This window comes from Ctenopharyngodon idella, chromosome 6 (genome assembly GCF_019924925.1).
Source record: "Ctenopharyngodon idella isolate HZGC_01 chromosome 6, HZGC01, whole genome shotgun sequence".
NCBI lineage: Eukaryota > Metazoa > Chordata > Actinopteri > Cypriniformes > Xenocyprididae > Ctenopharyngodon > Ctenopharyngodon idella.
The window spans coordinates 15,245,409-15,261,729 of NC_067225.1; the positions used below are offsets into that span (position 1 = coordinate 15,245,409).

Genomic DNA, 16,321 nt, shown 5'->3' on the forward strand with positions numbered 1-16,321 from the left:
GTGTTACCCCCAACACTGCTGACACGTATCTTCAGTTACTAATTAGATCTCAACCAAATTACTTTTGAAACCTCATACAAAACCACTTTTATTGCCAAAATGTGCAAGTTAGCAGAGCACCCCCCATCCCCCTCCAAAAAACCCCCTTTCTGACTGAATCCTTACTGTTAGGGGTTAAGATATTCATTATTGAGACTGTTCCTCGGAGGTGAGAGGAAATTTGGGACAGGCACATCCAGATGCTGGGTTCATGCCTTGCTGTACTTCTCCAAACCTCCCCCGCCAGCTCTCTGGAGATTCTCAGGTGATATATTAGCTGACAGTGCAGTTCACAAAAAGTCCTCAAAAAACTGGGGCTCTAGGCTGCTTTATTTCAATGAAATGACTGGAATAGGACTGTTTAATGGTACCTTTAAATCTCATTAGATTTCATAACCTAATTTGTTATACAATTATTTGCAAGGAAAAGGAATGCCATTTGTCTTTTTGGTTCTATGGTTCTACATTAAAATACTTTATTATACAATAATGTTTTCTTGCAGATTAAGGTGCCAAATTAATGTGTAATACTATGTTTAAATTTAGTAACTGAAATCCAAAGGGCCTGCATTTGCTCCTAAGAAAAAAAGTCACAGCAAATTTAATATCAATTCTGTTGGGTTTTAAATCTTTAGAAAATTTATACCAAAAAATAATTTCTTGAAAACGATACTTGCAAGGCAAATGTATATTTCTCTAACAATCATCATGTCTGAACTGCATTAGATGATCATATTCACTCTTAAGGGTTCTATGAGGGCTGTGGGTATCTCCACCTTAGGATAGCTCCATCGGCACTGGTACTGACAATATATCTGCTGTTGGGACAGATCCTCACATTTGTGATGCTTCCACTGTGCCCAATGCCAATGTGGGTCACTTCACCATCTGAATAGTGCCAGAGCTTTAGTAGTTTGTCATCTCCACCTGAAAGAGACGTTTGATGTTTAGCATTAAACTGCAGAAAGCAGTATGAATACACACTAACAACAGAAATGTTAGATTAGCACCTTATCAATTCAAACTGTGAAACTCATTTAAAAATAACTGCTGGGATCAGTTTGAATTCTGCAAGTGTTTATTTAGACCTGGTGAGCAGACATTTATCCAACTGTTTTGCGAATTATGCTTTTCTGCACCATTATAAATACTTTCGTTCATATTGTTTATTGTGCCACCTGTTGTTACTGTTACATCCGCCATATGACAGAAGAATGACTCAGTGAAAATAACTCTGCATGTGAAGGTACCTACCAGTCACAAAATATTTTCCGTCCTCAGAAATGTGCATGCCATTTATAGCTCCAGACAAGGAGCCCTCAAGTTCTCTGATTGCTGAACCATCATATACCTCCCAGTAGCCAATCTGTTCAACGGTTAAAGATTGCATGTAAGATGTCTTATCCTGGTCTAAATGTTAGTTTTAATGGTGGTATAGGAAACAAATAAATAAGGTTAATGGTTAAAAATGGCTGACAAATCTGATAGTGAAGAGTAAGAGAGCAACAATAAAAGAATGAGAAGAAAAAAATAGAGAAAAACAATGTAATTTCTTCAGATCAAAGGCAAAGAGCTATATGCGATGTAATCGCAAGATAAATATCAAGATGTAATTTGTTATAGTGCAACTTAAGAAAAAACAAATGGCTCTAAGCCTTCTGTTGTTCTTTGTCTTGGGATGTTGCATCTGAGCCTGTATACAACAGATATTACATAAATCTAATTTCCGTAAACCACTGATTGCATTTTAGCAGTAATGGGGATGTTCACTTTTGGGATATGGCTTTGCTTTTTTTGATAATTGGATTATTCATTAAAACAAAAACAAGAACAAAGAAATTAAAGAAATTCTGATTCTAAATGCTTTTAATTCATTAAAATATCCTGTCAAAATGAATCAAACTTCATACTTATGAGGCTGTTAAAAAAAGAAAAAAAAAAAAAAAGAATGATGATTTATGACAGAACAGTTCTATCAAGTTTTAAAAGGCATGAGCACTGCAGACAGAGCAGGTCTGGTACGCCTCATTGAGATGGCTCTGTCCCAGCAGGCTTTGCGCCAGCACTGGGTATCCGGCATGACCCCAGCATTGTGTCCTTTCAAGTACTGTACCTACTGTGCTGGTTTTGGCTGCTTTTCCTGGACAACAATGGAGTTACATTTGTGTTTGTTTGGCTACAGTCTGGAGTATTATTAATTACTGCTATTAGATGGTTGAAATTGAACTGAACACGTTTGTTTTTTGTCCAAATGCAGCAAATATGTTATACGCTCTCCTTTAGTACCATTGTTGACAAAAAATTAAGCCAATTGCAAATAATATAAGGTCTTTAAATAAAACATAACATCATGATATAAAATTTTACTCTTGCTTCTCCACAGATAAAATATGAATGAAAGCACTGAGAATGTCAGTCTTTCCTCTGCTTCTGTGTGATGGACGTACTGTATGTACACAGCCGACCATACGTATTCTAATAAGCTCTTTAAATGAACACTGATGCTGTGCCCTAAGACTAGCAGATGGACTATTTGGCACACGGTAGAATGAGCGGATCATACTATAGTACATCCACAGGAGACTGGGAGAGCTTTCTGTCAGCTTGCTGTTGTGTACACAGTATCTATCTCTGATTTTTTTTTCTACTCTCTCACCTATCCATCTCTCTCTCTCTCTCTCTCTCTCTCTTTCTGGCCACGTTTCTCTCAAACTCATGCCAGTACATCAGTCTAGATCAGTCTAGTCTTGTACCTTTCTGTCAGTGCCACTGGTGATGATCTGGAATTCCTCAGGGTTGTAACATACAACACTGAACAGGGTATTGGCCAAGACCATTTGATTCCTGACAAACCTCCTGAATGGGAAATGAGAAGAACCCAGACAAACATAGTTAAAGATTACATAAAATAGAATGTTTTTTTCACAAAGCAAATCAGTAGCCTGAAAATTTGGTTAATGTGTACAGGTGTATGATTTAAAGGGATAGTTCACCCAGAAATGGAAATTCTGTCATCAATTACTCACTGTCATATGTATTCACCCAAAACTCAGATGCTTCATTAATCAGTCAAATAAATCCATATGAATCGAGCGGTTTAATCCAAATCTTCTGAAGAGACATAGTCACTTTATATGATGAACAGGTTTAATTTAGGCTTTTATTGACATATAAACACTGTTCAGAGAACATACATAGAGCACTCAAATATGGTAAACGGAAGCTCAGCCGCATTTGCTTAAGTTTTTGGGTGAATAGAGTAATAGACTTTTGATAGAGGGACAGACATCTCTCAGATTTCATTAAAAATATCTTCAATAGACTTTAGTCAGGTTAGATGCCATATTGAATTTAACACAGATGAAAACAAGGCAGTGAGGGATAGATGTACAGTCTTTACAATGGCATACACTGCATAAAGGTAGATCATTTTCACAACTCACAGAGTTCTTGTCTACTGAAAGTTTTTTTTTTTTTTTTTTCTGTAAAGACGTTTCATCAGCTGAACAATCAGTATGTTGTTAAACAACAGTATGAACCACTGAGCGCACTGTATTTTATCCTTCACAGGCTCATTTTCATTCATGTCAAAAATTAAACATGGCACTACCTTCACTAAGGTCTATTGTGTTCCGAAAATGAACCAAATATTTACGGGTTTACAATGACATAATGTTCTTTTCTTGATAACTTTTCATTTCTTGATTAATTTATTGATTTTTCATAACTTGAGGGCTAGACCTTCACTCAGTATGTCTAGATTAAATATCTATGATCTAATGCTCTTCGAACTTACACCAGGTCCCAGATGATGCAGGCTCCATCAGAGCTGGCCGTCACACACTCCTTGTCATTACTCTTGATTTTAATACAGTTAACTGTGGCTTTGTGCTCCTTCATGGTCTCAACGAGTTGATGAGATTTCTGGAATATCTCCCAGACTCTCACCTTCATTACAGAGAGATGTCAAGGTATACATTTATTTTGCAATTATTGTAAGGATGTTTTAGATTAAAAACAACAAAAACATGTCTACTTATTATTACATGGCTCTGTAAAATAGATTCTTATTGGCCAAATGTGCCATTATGTGGATGAATATTGTTGTACAATGAAAGCTTAAACTGTGTATTTGATCATTTCCCAAGGAAACTAGTTTCCTACATACACTACTGTTCAAAACTTTGGAGTCTTAAAGGTTTTTTAATGTTTTTGAAGGAAGTCTACTATTCTCACTATTTTAATATATTTTAAAAATGCTATTTATTTCTGTGACAGCAAAGCTGCAGTATCTTCAGTGTCACATGATCCTTCAGAAATCATTCTAATAATCTGATTTGTTCAAGAAATATTTCTTATTATTATCAATATTAAAAACAGTTGTGCTGCTTTGGAATTTTTTTGTGGAAACTAATTTTTTTAAGATTTGATGAATAGAATATTCAAAAGAAAAGCATTTATTTGAAATGGAAATCATTTTTAACATTATAAATGTCTTTACTATCAGTTTAATGCATCTTTGCTGATTAAAGTATCAAGTTCTTAGCGACCCCAAACTTTTGAACAGTATTGTGTAGTTGTGCTAGATGTCACTTGTTTCACTCCATAGCCCTTTTTTTCCCTCAAAAAATGAATTAATTTAATCTAAAACTAATATTTCATTTATTTGTTATTATGTATTTGGTAGGTAGCCATGAACCAAGTGGGTTAATGTCATGTGTTTAATCTAAAACATGAGCACAGCTCTCAAGAGTGAGTTTATGATGTGTATCTGATATGCTGTACCTGTCCTTCTCCCCCTCCGCTGACAATCCTCTTGCAGTCATTGGTTGCTGCTATGGCAGTCACTCCCATACTGTGGGCATTATGAATTATCAGCCTCAGCTTCCCACTCTCTGGAGTGAACACACGAATCTTCCCATCGTTCCAAGCTGACAAAAAAAGTTAACAAATAAAGAAAGCTGTGACTGAATTGTACTGAACTCCAAACAGGTTAAATGAGTGAATTAATTAACACGTTTGTGCATAATTCAAACTTTTTTATTATTATTAAATACTGATAAAAAAGACCTGTGAAATAAATTTTAGTTTTGAGGTCATCTATATTCTATTGTACTGCAAAAACTGATTACAAATAAATAATCCAATAAATCATAATAAAATCATCCAAAAAATCATATTTAAATAAAAAATAAAACAATAATATATATATATATATATATATATATATACAGTATTAATATATTAAAAATCCATTTATTATATATTATTTATAATAAAATTATAAATCTAACCAGCATCAAACTAGCAATACGAAGTAGTATTATGTTTTGTCTGTGTCTTCAGTTAAGATACAGCTTGTACACTCCAGGGCAAAAGAAACAGGCCAAGCCCAAAATTGCTAAACACTAAGCTTTCTAAGCTAGTCTTAACCACAAATTATTGGTCAGAAAATTAGCAAAATTTAAGTAAATGCACAACTTAAAAAGCCATTGCTGTCTCAGAAAACATCAAAGACAGAATGAAGTTTTTGGCAGAATATGGGAAGTGGTGATGAATCACAATGAAGTTGCATGGTGATGCTCCAGAGCGGTGTCTTTGAAAATATGGTGAGAAATATAATAATAAATGCATCTCTACCACAGTGAAGTATATGGAGGAAAAGGTGTCATTGTGTGGGGAGCTGCTGGTATTGGTGAACTTCTTCACTATGAAAAGTCATTTAATGCTTTGGAGAACAGGAGAATATTGCAGAATGGCTTGCTTCCCACAAATGAAAAGTTGTATAAAGAGGAATGATCAGATTGTTGTTTTTCAAGACAATGCTCCTGCACAAATTGCAAGGACAACCAAGAAGTGTCTTGAGTCTATCAGTATCATGTTTTGGACTGGTCAGAGTCCAGATTTGAACCCTATAGTGAATATTTGGTCTCACATTAAACTCAAATGAACTGGGAGACAATTTTTAAATACTCATGAACTGTTTGAAGCCATTAACATTGAGTGGAACAACACTGACTCTTCTTCCTGTAAAAATCTGTCTGCAAGCTGGGGAAGGCTATTCCGTGCTAAGTGACTTCATCTACAGTATTTGTGCAATTCTTGCCAATTTCCTGACCAGTGATTTGTGATTGAAATGGTTAACACCATTAAAAGACCACTAAATATTTTGCCATTTTTGGCTTGACCATTTTTTCCCCCCAGGAGTGTACATACAGTGTTTCAAATGGAAAATACATCAACACAGAAAAGCTATGCTCCTAAAACCATTTCAACAGGTCATCCTGTATGAGACTGACCACTGAAGATGCTCCGGCCATCTTGCATAAAGCCCAGAGCGTTGCATTTTATGTTGGGCACTATGATACGCAGAAGTTCCTTGGAGGACTCAGAATGCCACACTCGTATATCATTCTGTGAACAGGTGGCAAAGAGCTCTGATGTCCCACTGTTGAGAGTGATAGAGAGGATTTGCACAAATAGATGGACGGTCAATGTATTTTACATAGGCCTCTGATACAAAGCTTACATCTCCCTCTGGTGGCAGAAGGGAGGTTCTCACAAAACATTGCAGTTGTATCACTCACAAAGGAAAGGCCACATCTTTTACAGCACTGTTATGATTTGTAGCAATGAGCTCTGGTTTGAAGTCAGCATAGCCTAAACTGTAGATCTGTGCTGCCTCTGTCCCGACGTAGAACTGTTGTCCATCTCCACGCAAGGCCACAGACGTCACCCCTCCCTCCAACTGAACACTCCTGTCACAAATAATAAAGTTAACCATAATTAGTGGTTGAACGAGAGGAAGGCAGATAGAAAGAATAAATAAATAATAACAAAAGGAGGAAAACAAAGAGCATATTAAAAAAAGAAAAAAAAAATTGAGAAGAAAGAAGAGGAAACAAAGATTATTACATACTTAATGGTTTTGAAATTCCCTCCTGAGCACAAAGTCAACATCCCATCTCCTGATCCCACTAAAATATCACCGGTCTTCAAGACTTTAAGAGTGTTCACTCCCTGCGGCAACAAGACAAAGCACTATAAAATATAATTTTACTCAAGAGGTCTGTTAAATATTTTTTTGTTAAACTTGTTGTTCAGCTTGTTTTGTGTGTCTCTGTTTATTTGTGTTTCCTAGACTGTGTAGTGTAATAAATAATAGCAGTAGTCAAAGAGATAATAAAACAGTCAATGACATATTTTCAGTGCATTATTTTGAAAACAATTCACATCAAATGTACCAGTGCATTTTTCTCAGAAGTCATGCATATCATGTACAGTATCTCACAAAAGTGAGTACACCCCTCACATTTCAGCAACCATTTCATTATATGTTCTCAAGGGACAATTCTATAGAAATGAAAACTGGATATACTTTTTGGATTTACCGTCCTCTAAAAATAACTCAACATACAGCCATTATTGTCTAAATAATTGGCAACAAAAGTGAGTACACCCTAAGTGAACATGTTAAAACTGTGTCCAAAGTGTACATTTTTTTGTGTGAGCACCATTGTTATCTAGCACTGCCTTAATCCTCCTGGGCATGGAATTTACCAGAGCTGCACAGGTTGATGATGGGATCCTCTTCCACTCCTCCATAATGACATCACGGAGCTGCTGGATGTTAGACACATGGCGCTTCTCCACCTTCTGCTTGAGGATGCCTCACAGGTGCTCAATAGGGTTCAGGTCTGGAGACATACTTGGCCACTCCATCACCTTCACCTTCAGCTTCCTCAGCAAGGCAGTTGTCATCTTGGCGGTGTGTTTGGGGTCGTTATCATGTTGGAAAACTGCCATTTCTGAAGGGAGGGCATCATGTTCTGCTTCAGAATGTCACAGTACATGTTGGAATCCATGTTTCCCTCAATGAAGCACAGCTCCCCAGTACCAGGAGCACTCATGCAGCACCAGACCATGATGCTACCACCACCATGCTTGACTGTAGGTAAGACACAATTTTCTTGGTACCTCTCACCAGGGCGTCGCCACACATGCTGGACACCATCTGAGCCAAACAAGTTTATCTTAGTCTCATCAGACCACAGGACATGGTTCCAATAATTCATGCTCTTGGACAGGTTGTCTTCAGCAAACTGTTTGTGGGCTTTCTTGTGAGCCAGCTTCAGAAGAGGCTTCCTTCTGGGATGACGGCCATGCAAACTGACTTGAAGTGTGCGGCGTATGGTCTGAATAATGACAAGCTGACCTTCCGCTTCTGCAGCCTCTAAAGGAATGCTGGCAGCACTCATGCATCTGTTTTTTGAAGCCAGCTTCTGCACCTGAGGCACAGCACGAGGACTTAACTTCTTTGATCGACCCTTGCCAGGCTTGTTCCAAGTGGAACCCGTCTTGGAAAACCTCTGTATGACCCTGGCCACTGTACTGTAACTCAGTTTCAGGGTGTTACCAATCTTTTTATAGCCTAGGCCAACTTTGTGGAGAGCAACAATTCTAATTCTCAAATCCTCAGAGAGTTCTTTGCCATGAAGTACAATATTGAACATCTAGTGGTCAGTATGAGAGAATTGTTCTCAAAGCATCAAATTTTAACTGCTCTAATACAAGATACACAAATTTGTATGGTCCTATCAAACAGACAAAAACATGAACATGATGAATAGGACATGTAGCTTTGCATGGTTAAACGATGTACAGCTTTTATCACTTAGGGTGTACTCACTTTTGTTGCCAGCTATTTTGACAATAATGGCTGTATGCTGAGTTATTTTCAGTGGACAGTAAATCTGTACTGCTATACAAGCAGCACTTTATCTACTCTAAAATATATCCAAGTTTCATTTTTTATAGTATTGTCCCTTGAGAAGATATACTAAAATGGTTGCTGAAATGTGAGGGGTGTACTCACTTTTGTGAGATACTGTATATATAGGCAAAATTAATTCTTAGCTGTTTGCTGTGTTAAATCAAAATTAGAAGACTCACCTTGCTGAATTTTTGTTTAACAGGTCCACAGCTGTTGAGCAACCTAGTCTTCAGGTTCACTTTCAGAATATCCCCACTTGTAGTTCCACAGTAGAAATAACTATCATCATTTGGGATCTTCAAGGCAGAAAGACACTTACATTTAGTGATGTTTTATATGTACCAGTTTTAGTCATACAAAACACTTTCAAAACCACAAGGAATGAGCAGGTAAAAAAAAAATGAGAGAACCAGAACCGGCAGTAGCAGTGATTCTCACTCACCTCAAGGCATTTGACAATTCTCTTGAGCTGTCCAGTCTGACATTCTGTGGGCCGAATCTTTCTGTTGGGCAAATCAAGCTCCCAGACACGTAGAGTTCCACTTAAGAAAAACAACAACAACAACAACAAACAAACATGAAAACACACTAAATTAACGTTTGCAGAAAGCGATAAGCACATTATTTCACGCACACACATCTATTTGTAGTATATATATTGCCCAACTTGACATCAGAATATATATACAGTGCGTGCACAATTATTATGCAAGCTGATATTCTGATCATATATTTTTTTCCAAGCACATTTTACCAATTCCAAACCAATATCAGTCTTAATAACTACTATTCATTTTGTATTTAATAATTTATAAGTGTTCATGAAGGCTGGACGTAAAAAACACCTTATATTCAGGTGTGCATAATTATTAAGCAGGTTTTAAAATTATCAAAAATTATTAAATGACCATGAGAAGGATGCAATACTAGAAATTGCAAAGTTAAAGCATGACCATTGGACAGTGAAATGCTCATTGGGTCAGCAGGGTCAGACAAAAACAGGTGGAGAAGAAATGACACATGTTAACTGCAAAATAATTAAGAATTAAGGTGAAGTGTGAAACCATCAGGAACCTTTTAGAATAAGAATAAGAATCACATACTGAAGTGTAGTAAAATGCATGAAGATGAAGATTTTTTATAGGCTTTATAGACAGACAGATTGACTGTTGAAGTTCCTGCAAAGATGTGACTGTTGAAAGACCAGCACTACATCCTCTTGTACCACTGTTTGGAGAATTTATCTTCCAGAATCTGGCAGTAAGTTTTGGAAGATCATTTTTAGTTTTTACTTTTCAGGATAGGAGATGGACAAAAAATTAACTCCCAAAACATACTGCCAGATTCTGGAAGATAAATTCTTCAAACAGTGGTACAAGAGGATGTGCTGCTGGTCTTTCAAGAGTCACTCTCAATCTACAGTATCTGTCTATAAAGCCTGTAAAAAATCATGTATTATTTTTTCTTCATGTATTTTACTACACTTCAGTATGTGATTCTTATTAAGTGGGGGTCATTTTTTTGGGATTCTTTACCTAACCTAAGTCTCTGAGATCCTGACACCTCGCACTTCTGGAGACTCCAGGTAGGTTGCAGTTCTGGAAAATGGTGGCGCTGGAGACTAAAGGATTCTTGATGGTTTCACACTTAATTCTTCACCTTAATTATTTTGCAGCTGTCGCTGTCAATGGTGATGCCTCAACTTTGCAATTTCCAGTACTGCATTAGTATTGCATCCTTCTCATTGGCATTTAATAATTTTTAAATATCTACTGGTTAAAAGTTTTTTTTTTTTTGCCAAAAACTCCAATCTTCTGTGTCACATGATTGTTCAGAAATAATTTAATAATATAAAATAATGTGAGATTAAGTGTGCATAAAAGTTTTGTTTTAGATTAAAATTCTTACACAAAGGAGTATCACAAAATTGGGCTTACTTTCCAGCAGAGACAAAGATTTCATCATTCAGGTTGGTGTACTCTATGGTGAGGCAGTGACCAGCACTCTGTGCTGAAGCAGGACTGCCACATATAGCCTCCTTACTCTCAATGTTCCACACAACGATACTAAAACCATAAAGTAAACATGCTAAGACAGGACTTTCTAATGTACATCTAGATTCTAGGTTAATATAGAGGATAGATATTGCTTAATCAAACCACACAATGAAACAAGAGGTGAAAAACAATTAAATATGCAATTGGAAATCAATTTTAGATCACTGCAGTAAGAAGTATTTTACCTGGCATCATCCTGTCCACCCAGAGACACCAGATACTTATCATTTGGGGAGAAGCTAAGATCTTCAACTTTAGCTTTATGGAGCGCAAGACGAGCATAAATCTCCTTCTTCTCATAGTCCCAGATAATAACATCAGCCTGTAATGAGAAATGGTCATCTCATTCCAAGGTTATAAGAATGGACTATTAAGGGAGCACTGTCTTCTAGTAAAACAAAGCATCTACCGATATATGATGTTATTAAGCCATGTGTAGATTGTGTTTTCCCAATTTTATTGCACTAGCTCACCTTAAAGCCCATGAAAGTGACCTGTCCAGATGCAATATAGCGTCCACTTTTAGACACAGAAATGCAAGAGACGTTGTTCGTGTGGCCATGAAGGAAATCTTGTTTTCCACTTCTCAGACTTTTAATAATAACAGTGCAGCCAAGAGGATAAATAATATGTTCTCTGTCTGGATGCACTTTGAGTCCAGAAAACACATGCCCTGTATAAACAATGTAGATGCTTTGATACCGTTGAAATACTTTCATCTTAGCAAATATCGAGAGTTGGCCTATTGTTTAAATTTTAAAGACCAAACAATCAAATGCGAAAGGGTTCACAGTTCACCTTACCATTAAACCCAATAACAGCCTCTAATGCGAGTTGAGGGACTTCTTGCGTGTCTTCTGCCATCGTGATAGAACTTTAAGCTTCGGATATGTGTTTAAAAGGCTGCTGGCTTCGGGAGCCAAACACACGTATCTAGGCAACAGTGACACGCTGTGTTTGGACTCGTTGCTTAGTAGCGTAAAGAGAGTTCATTTCACTGATTCGATTCATTTGAACTGTTTTTTAGAGGACACAAAAAATCACAGTTTTTTATTTTAAGTTATTGCTGGGATGTCTAAATAATTTAAGCGATTTTGTTTTGTCTGATGAGTCATTTAAATGTAATTTTAAATAAGTCTTCCCGGGAGCCCTTGCACAACTTTTAGGTGCGCGTTCGAGTTGAAGCGGCGCTGTGCGGACCGATCGACGTATGACATCAAAGTACCGCGAGAGCGATTCGACTTGAAAATCTGAGCAGAACCGATTCTTATGTCCGAAATGCCTCGGATGAATTCTCGCGTCTCGACACAAGATGGAGTCCACGGTAGAACAATACAGGTGTAAGTTCCTTTTTAATTGATTGATAAATTGTTTAATTCAGTTTATTTGACAGATTTCAACATACACTTGAACACTCAATTAGCTAAGTGTCAATGATTACCTCAGGGACAGACGAAGATGTGGAAAAGCTTATTCGTCTAAGGGCGGAGAAGGATTAGATGTTTTCTGGCAAAAGAAATGACGCTCAGCTTGGTTGGGAGTAAGTTTTTTATATATCTTTATTACAGCTAGTTTAGGCACTGAAATAAATTTATTACAACAACAATAATAGGTGAGGTGATATTATGTAATTATTTGTTTTATTTTGCCTCTTCGTCAGTCACTTAAAAAGTTGGAGTAACTTACAAGAGTTTAGCTATTTTAGCTCATGATATATAAATTGCAATTTTACTTCTATGACACATAACATAACACACAATACTGTATGAGAAAGAATAGTGTGTGTTGTGGAGATATTTTTTTTTAGGCAGTGCTGTTTTTCATAAAGATAGCCACCAGTGCCATTTAGCTGCAGCTTCCATTTTAAATTTCCATTTTTCAACAAATTAGTAAAAGTGTTATCTCTTTGTTATCTTTAATATCTTAATATTAATGTAGTTGTTGTTTTACTTTTATCATTCTTTGAGGTGTGAATTTTTGAATGGTGAAATGTTCGTTTTTCAGAACTGTTCTTAAAGAGATTGGTCTTGCTGATAAAGTCAGCCCAGCAAGGGCTGGGAAGAAGTGGGAAAACCTGAAAATAAAATTTAAGGTTTGTCTTTTGCATTATTGTCAAACATAAAATTGAAAATCATGCATTGTTTTATTTTAGTATTTTTTTATTACTTACTGGAGCTCTCAAAAGTAAATCAGTATTACTCTAGCAGTTTAATAGTTGTTAAATAAATTGTGCATGTAAAGTTGTCCTGTCAGGTTTAATGTCAACAGTACGGCTATAGTTATGAAATATCCACACAATTCTTATGGACTACATTTTATGGTGATTTTTCCATTTTGGAGCAGACACTAGTCACTGTATCATTTCATTACATGAGGTCTGAGATAGTTTCACTCTTATCTTTGCCCAAAATATTTGTAGGAACTGAAGCAGCTACCATCAGGTGTGGAGAGCGAGTCAGGGGACACAAATGCAAGGAGCTGGAAGTGGTTTGAGCTGATGAATGAAGCAATTGGTTGGAGGCCATCTATGCAGCCTCCCTTTCTGATTTCTTCAGCATCCCCTACTTATAGTTCCTCAGAGCTGCTTGAAACAGATGACAGCGACCCAGGGTTTAGCCCCTTGCCACCAAAAAGGCAGCATAAGGATCCAGTTTTGGAGTTCCTGGAGAGAGAGGCAGAGCGGTCTGAGGCCAGGGAGAGGAGAGCAGAGGAAAGAGAGGAAAAGTTATTAAACCTGCTGGAGAGAACCGTTGATAAGATGTAAATGTAAAAAAAAAAATAATAATAATAATAATAATAAAAAAAGGTTGTTGTTTTCATATTCTTATTGTTGCAAATACCAATTATTGGTTAACAGTTAAGTATAACTAGTTCATAAGTTATATAATATATTACATACTTTATACAATAATTTGGTGATTTTGTCATTGCATATGTGAAATATAGCCATATTTTACTTTGACAGACATCTTACAACATGTCAAGTTGTTGTTGTTTTTTTTGTTTTTTTTTTGCAATGAAAATAGAGTTTCTTTAATAAATTGTTATAGAGGACTGGTTGATTAGTTAATTAACATTAAAGTGAATAAAGTGTTCTCTTGAAACTGGTAATTCTGTCATCATTTACCCACCTTTTGTTCCTCTTTGGAACCAAAATGAAGATATTTTTAATATTCTTTCATCTTTTTTTTTTTTTCTTGTCCATCCATTGAAAGTCTAGGTAATCAACATTTTCAAGCTTCAAAATTTACATGAAGACATTGTAAAAGTAATCATCAAACATGGTAAAGGGAAGCTCAAACGTGCACACCATTGAGGTTTATTTTTATGTATTAAGTGCATACATTTGAGTTTCCATTTAACCTGTTTGATGTGTTTTGTGTATGTGCAATGATCCATGTTAAGGACAAAAGCCTAAATTAAATCTGTTCATCATATAAAGCAATCATATCTCTTTAGAAGATTAAATCACTCGATTTATATGGGTTTCTTTAACAATGTCATTATATTCTTTTTACTTAATACTAAATTTATATAGGTTCACAAAAAATATATATACTGTATATACAGTATCTCACAGAAGTGAGTACACCCCTCACATTTTTGTAAATATTTTATATCTTTTCATGTGAAACACTGAAGAAATGACACTTTGCTACAATGTAAAGTAGTGAGTGTACAGCTTGTATAACCGTGTAAATTTGCTGTCCCATCAAAATAACTCAACACACAGCCATTAATGTCTAAACCGCTGGCCACAAAAGTGAGTACACCCCTAAGGGAAAATGTCCAAATTGGGCCCAAAGTGTCAATATTTTGTGTGGCCACCATTATTTTCCAGCACTGCCTTAACCCTCTTGGGCATGGAGTTCACCAGAGCTTCACAGGTTGCCACTGGAGTCCTCTTCCACTCCTCCATGACGACATCATGGAGCTGGTGGATGTTAAAGACCTTGCGCTCCTCCACCTTCCGTTTGAGGATGGCCCACAGATGCTCGATAGGGTTTAGTCCATCACCTTTACCCTAAGCATCTTTAGCAAGGCAGTGGTCATTTTGGTGTGTTTGGGGTCGTTATCATGTTAGAATACTGCCCTGCGGCCCAGTCTCCGAAGGGAGGGGATCATGCTCTGCTTCAGTATGTCACATGTTGGCATTCATGGTTCCCTCAATGAACTGTAGCTCCCCAGTGCCGGTAGCACTCATGCAGCCCCAGACCATGACACTCCCACCACCATGCTTGACTGTAGGCAAGACACACTTGTCTTTGTACTCCTCACTTGGTTGCCGCCACACACGCTTGACACCATCTGAACCAAATAAGTTTATCTTGGTCTTATTAGACCACAGGACATGGTTCCAGTAACCCATGTCCTTAGTCTGCTTGTCTTCAGCAAACTGTTTGCGGGCTTTCTTGTGCATCATCTTTAGAAGAGGCTTCCTTCTGGGACGACAGCCATGCAGACCAATTTGATGCAGTGTGCGGCGTATGGTCTGAGCACTGACAGGCTGACCCTGTCCTGTTAAACCGCTGTATGGTCTTGGCCACCGTGCTGCAGCTCAGTTTCAGGGTCTTGGCAATCTTCTTAAAGCCTACGCCATCTTTATGTGGAGCAACAATTATTTTTTTCAGATCCTCAGAGAGTTGCCATGTTGAACTTCCAGTGACCAGTATAAGAAAGTGAGAGCGATAACACCAAATTTAACACACCTGCTCCCCATTCACACCTGAGACCTTGTAACACTAACAAGTCACATGAGAGAAAATGGCTAATTGGGCCCAATTTGGACATTTTTACTTAGGGGTGTACTCACTTTTGTGGCCAGCGGTTTAGACATTAATGGTGTGTGTGTTGAGTTATTTTGAGGGGACAGCAAATTTACACTTTTATACAATCTGTTAAACAATCTTACACTGTTATACAATCTACACTCACTACTTTGCATTGTAGCAGAGTGTCATTTCTTCAGTGTTGTCATATGAAAAGATATAATAAAATATTTACAAAAATGTGAGGGATGTACTCACTTCTGTGAGATACTGTATATATAAATCCAGCTGCAGCCGAAGTCAAACATCCATTTTGATTAGATTTTTCAGGTATGTTTGATTAGGGTTGCAGCTAAACTTATAAGGACAGTGGACCATTAGGGCCAGAGTTGCACACAAATATGTCACTTTGCCCACAGCTGATTGGTTCAGTTTTGTTTTGCGATCTCTTACCCAGAATAAAGCCTGCTCTGGAGCAAAGTAAGTTATCATTGCAATGAACACAGCTAAAAACCAATCCACCTTCTTGAACTTCCAGAATTTGCTCAAACTTAGCCATTGCAACTGGCTTTCTGCTACAGGCCTCAGTATTTTACTCAGCTTACATTTCAACATTTTCACTTCGCTTTTTATATCCACTTTATTTACCACAGCCATGATTCAACTTCAGTTGCATCTCTTTG

At 37.0% G+C, this 16,321-nt stretch overlaps 1 protein-coding gene and 1 long non-coding RNA gene across 2 annotated transcripts; one reads left to right on the forward strand and one right to left on the reverse strand.

The window, feature by feature from the left end:
• Window positions 1–351: 351 nt before the first annotated feature.
• On the reverse strand, window positions 352–11,870 carry cfap52 (cilia and flagella associated protein 52). The gene is made up of 14 exons (XM_051898205.1): window positions 11,673–11,870; window positions 11,343–11,542; window positions 11,055–11,191; window positions 10,750–10,878; window positions 9,255–9,354; window positions 8,992–9,108; window positions 6,959–7,059; window positions 6,627–6,797; window positions 6,339–6,487; window positions 4,825–4,970; window positions 3,836–3,987; window positions 2,793–2,895; window positions 1,294–1,405; window positions 352–966 (listed from the first exon to the last, which is right to left on the reverse strand). Exons 1-14 carry the CDS (start codon window positions 11,731–11,733, stop codon window positions 791–793), a joined length of 1,854 nt encoding a protein of 617 aa, XP_051754165.1. The 5' UTR covers window positions 11,734–11,870; the 3' UTR covers window positions 352–790.
• A 233-nt stretch (window positions 11,871–12,103) lies between these two features.
• LOC127514933 (uncharacterized) lies at window positions 12,104–13,973 on the forward strand. Its single transcript, XR_007930738.1, has 4 exons — window positions 12,104–12,209; window positions 12,316–12,409; window positions 12,874–12,961; window positions 13,289–13,973. It is a non-coding gene; the product is annotated as an uncharacterized LOC127514933 (long non-coding RNA).
• Window positions 13,974–16,321: the final 2,348 nt, after the last annotated feature.

Bases quoted from the DNA above. Each gene is read 5' to 3' on its own strand.
- cfap52 (XM_051898205.1), bottom strand. From the start codon at position 11,733: ATGGCAGAAGACACGCAAGAAGTCCCTCAACTCGCATTAGAGGCTGTT. The intron at 11,192-11,342 runs GTGAGCTAGTGC...TTCTCATTACAG, and splicing joins TCACTTTCATGGGCTTTAAG to GCTGATGTTATTATCTGGGA. The intron at 967-1,293 runs GTAGGTACCTTC...CGTCTCTTTCAG, and splicing joins CGGAAAATATTTTGTGACTG to GTGGAGATGACAAACTACTA.